This window comes from Perognathus longimembris, chromosome 6 (genome assembly GCF_023159225.1).
Source record: "Perognathus longimembris pacificus isolate PPM17 chromosome 6, ASM2315922v1, whole genome shotgun sequence".
NCBI lineage: Eukaryota > Metazoa > Chordata > Mammalia > Rodentia > Heteromyidae > Perognathus > Perognathus longimembris.
Genome location: NC_063166.1, coordinates 15,800,926 through 15,805,180, shown reverse-complemented (window position 1 = coordinate 15,805,180; position 4,255 = coordinate 15,800,926). Strand labels below are relative to the sequence as shown.

The 4,255-nt window shown below is 35.3% G+C and overlaps 1 protein-coding gene across 1 annotated transcript; it reads left to right on the top strand.

Annotated features, from left to right (window-relative positions):
• The first annotated feature begins 233 nt into the window (after positions 1 to 233).
• LOC125352217 (olfactory receptor 2B11-like) lies at positions 234 to 1,172 on the top strand. Its single transcript, XM_048347344.1, has one exon. It carries the CDS (start codon positions 234 to 236, stop codon positions 1,170 to 1,172), a length of 939 nt encoding a protein of 312 aa, XP_048203301.1.
• The last annotated feature ends 3,083 nt before the right edge of the window (positions 1,173 to 4,255 follow it).

Below are 4,255 nucleotides of genomic sequence, written 5' to 3'. Positions count from 1 at the left end.
ATTCCTACCATTCATGGTCCCGTTTCCTGGTGCTGATTTTGTTGGGCTTTGACATCGTCTTTCTCTGGAATTACAATATTTGAGCTCTCTTTAGAATCTACCATACTTCAGTTATGCCATTAATATATGGTATAGTATATTACTATCTTTTATGATTGGATGAGCAATTAATAACTACATTCATCCTTATTTAAACTTTCCTTTCCCACTATAGGTGGGACAAATCCGAGAGAATGATAGAAATTAATGAAAGCCATCCCGAAGAATTCTTTCTGTTAGGCTTTGCTGATCATCCTTGGCTGGAATTTCCTCTATTCATCATTCTTCTGATCACATACCCCTTGGCCATGATGGGAAACATCGCCATCATCCTGGTGTCCACATTAGACCCTCTTCTCCGTAGCCCCATGTATTTCTTCCTTACCAACCTCTCCTTTTTGGACATGTGTTACACCACCAGTATCGTCCCTCAGATGCTGCTCAACCTGGGAAGTTCTAGGAAGACCATCAGCTACACCGGGTGTGCGGTTCAGCTTTATGTCTTCCACTTGATGGGGGGCACAGAATGTCTGCTCTTGGCTCTCATGTCCTTTGACCGCTACGTGGCCATCTGCAGACCTCTGCACTACACCCTCATCATGAACCAGCGACTCTGCATCTTACTAGTGTTCACTGTGTGGCTGTGTGGCATTACCTATGCTGTGTCAGAGGCCACTGTTACACTACAGTTGCCCCTGTGTGGTCACAATCAACTGGATCATTTGTTGTGTGAGATTCCAGTTCTGATCAAGACAGCCTGTGGTGAGAAGGAGGCCAATGAGCTCACACTCTCTGTAGTATGCATTTTTATGCTAGCTGTTCCTCTATGTCTAATTCTGGCTTCCTATGCTAGTATTGCACGTGCTGTATTTAATATAAAATCTTCTGAGGGAAGAAAAAAAGCATTTGGGACATGTTCATCTCATCTCATTGTAGTTTTGTTATTTTATGGTCCAGCTATTAGCATGTACCTTCAACCTCCCTCCTCCATCACAAAGGAGCAGCCCAAATTTATGGCTCTGTTCTATGGAGTGGTGACTCCAACCCTCAACCCCTTCATCTACACTCTGAGAAATAAGGATGTGAAGCGGGCATTAAGTAAGCTAGTGAGGAGCATTTTTAATTCCAGGTAGACATTACATACAATTATTTGCCAGGATAGTTTTTTAAATATTACTCTAATGACTCATTCTTGTCTTATAATCAAATATATTTTTCTTTCAAATTATGTCATAGTCTTATATTCTAATTAGGTTTGGCAAAGTTTATTATCATGTAATCATCTTGAGTACATTATTTAATAGAGATTATTATCATTCATATATTATTTAAAATATTAAAATGAATTATCTTCCTTTTGGTACATATTGAAATAGTATCTATATATTCAATAAAAAATCTGTAATAGTATCTCCAAAGTTCAAGCTAATAATTGAAAAACATCATGACATCAAATTCATCCATTGGCTTCCTATCAATCAACTGAGAAATTGTATTTCACTGAAGGAGTTTAGTTCATGACTATGTGGGTACTTTTCTTATTGAAGCATTCTGTGCTTTAGAAGAATTGAGTTTAGTAACACCAGCCCATTCAGGTATTATTGCTTATTTAGAATGCATTATAAATTATGTTTAGCAAATAAATAAGCACCACTTTCACATTTTTAATTAAATAATTCAACAAATATAGAAATGAATAAAAAGAAGAAAATTTGTATGATATATATTTAAACATTTCTTTAAAATATCATAAGTATAAAGGCTTACATTGTGAAAAAGAGTCATATATTTAATTAATAAAACAACCTGTAAACATTCCTGTATAAATCAGAATAGTCAGAAATTCCTGTTTAATTTGTATAAAATCAGTATAAAATAAAAATTGTTTATTATGAAATTTAAAGAGAATTTGATTTTCATCAATAAACATTATAAATGTATAGCTTGTTTATTGTGCTTGGATCAAAGCCAGACAGAACCTGGTGCATGCTTTGTGTAAGTATTTTATAACTGAGCCCTTGGTTTTTCCCCCCTCTAGTCCTTGAATTCAGGGCCTGGGCACTCACTGTCCTGAGCTTTCTTGCTCAGTTAGTATTCTATTATTTGAGGCACAACTCCACATTTTGGTAGTTAGTTGGACATAAGAGTTTGATGGACTTTCCTTCTCAGGCTGGCTTTGAATCATGATCCTCATATCTTAGATTTTGAATAGTTAGGATTACAGGCATGAGCCACAGGCACTCAACCTGCTCCTTTTATTTATTTATTTTTTGAGGCACAGTTTTATGTAACCCAGCTTAATCTGGAACTTGTGATCCTTCTGTTTTCAGCTCTTGAATGTTGGGATTATAGGTGCTCACCACAATGTTCAGTAAGTACTTTTTTATTGTTGGAAACTTGAGTAAAAGTGATTTCTAAGCTTTCAGTCATGAGATGCTGTAATTTCTAGAACTTAGTGGTAGATATTTTTGGCCTAAGCAGGAACTTTCTGGCTAGAGTTCTAGGGGCTCAACAAATTGAAAACAGAATTGTCTAATGAAATTGCATCAAATTAAAAAGTTTCTTCACAGCAAAGGATGTAGTTAAAAGCTACTGTGGGAGATCTATGCCAACAATACATTAGACAGTGGCCTAGTACACAGAATATACAAAGAGCTTAAGAAATTAAACTTTCAAAGAATCAACAACTCACAAAACAGTAAGATAAAGACAAAGGGCAAACCAATTCAATAATGATACTCACAAGACAATAGTTGGAAAGGAACTTTACAACTGGGAGGGAGGGATTTGGGGGAGAGAAAGTGGGAGAAAAATGAAAGAATCGGTAACAATGTTCAACAAATGTACTCACTAACTTATGTATGTAACCGTAACCCTTCTGTACATCATCTTGACAATAATATTAAATAAAAAAAGAATCAACAACCCAATTAATATGTGTACAAACTGGCTAATTAAAGAGTTCTTAGAAGAAAAAGTAAAAAATGGCTAATAGACACACGAAGAAATGCTAGATATCTCTGGCCATAAAGGAAATGCAAGGGAAAACAAAACTGAGAATCGTTGCCAAGATTACAAACAATTACATTAATTGACTTGCATACATTGAACCAGCTTTGTATCCCTGGAATGAATCCCGTTTGATCAGAGTGTCCAATTTTTTTGATGAGTTGTTGAAGTTGGGTCAGTATTTTGTTGAGAAGTTTTGCATCAATGTTCATGAAATGGGTCTACAGTTCTCTTTCTTTGATGAGTCCCTGTCTGCTTTTGGGATAAGGGTTATGCTGGCTTCATAGAATGAGTTTGGTAGTGAACTTTCACTTTCAATTTCATTGAAGAGCTTGAGGAGTAATGGTGTGAGTTCTGCTTTGAAGGCCTTATAGAATTCAGCTGTGAATCCATCTGGTCCTGGGCTTGTCTTGGATGGGAGGCCTCTTCTTACCATTTCTACCTTGTTTTTTGATATGGATCTATTTAGTTGCTTTAAATCTTTTTGTTTTAGCTTTGGCATATCAATATTTGCTAGAAATTCTTCCATTTCTTCCAGATTCTCAAATTTGTTAGCATAAAGGTTTGAAAAGTGTTTAATAGAGTTCCCCTATGACCTAGCAACCCCACTTATGGGCATTTACTCAAAGGATCATGAAGGCCATACTAAAGTAACCAGCACAACTATGTTCATTGTAGCATTATTTACCATAGCTAAAATATGGAACCAACCCCGATGCCCCTTAGCAGATGAATGAACAAGAAAATGTGTTCTATGTACACAATGGAATTTTATGCTTCCATCAGAAAGAATGACATTGCCCCATTTGTAAGAAAAAAACAAGACTTGGAAAAAATCATATTAAACGAAGTGAGCCAGATCCAAAGAAACATAGATTTCATGTTTTCCCTCATTAGTAATAATTAATATATGTCTAGAATAGTCCTAGTAGAGGATCACAGTAGCTCAATAGCTATGTACATATGATCATATAAGATGATGTTAAATGAAATGAACTCCAAGATATAGAAACAAGAGGTTTTTCATTGTTGTTGCTTTTTTTTAATGTACTATGTGAAGTTCTTTCTTTTTTCTTTCATTTTTCCCTTTGTTTAACATCTCAAAAATTTTATTCCATATGCATCTGTTGTGTCCATAGTTTAATAAACATATTTTCTAATAATTAGCCAAGAATCATCCAGAAACCAGCTAAAGTTCAGTTTTTTA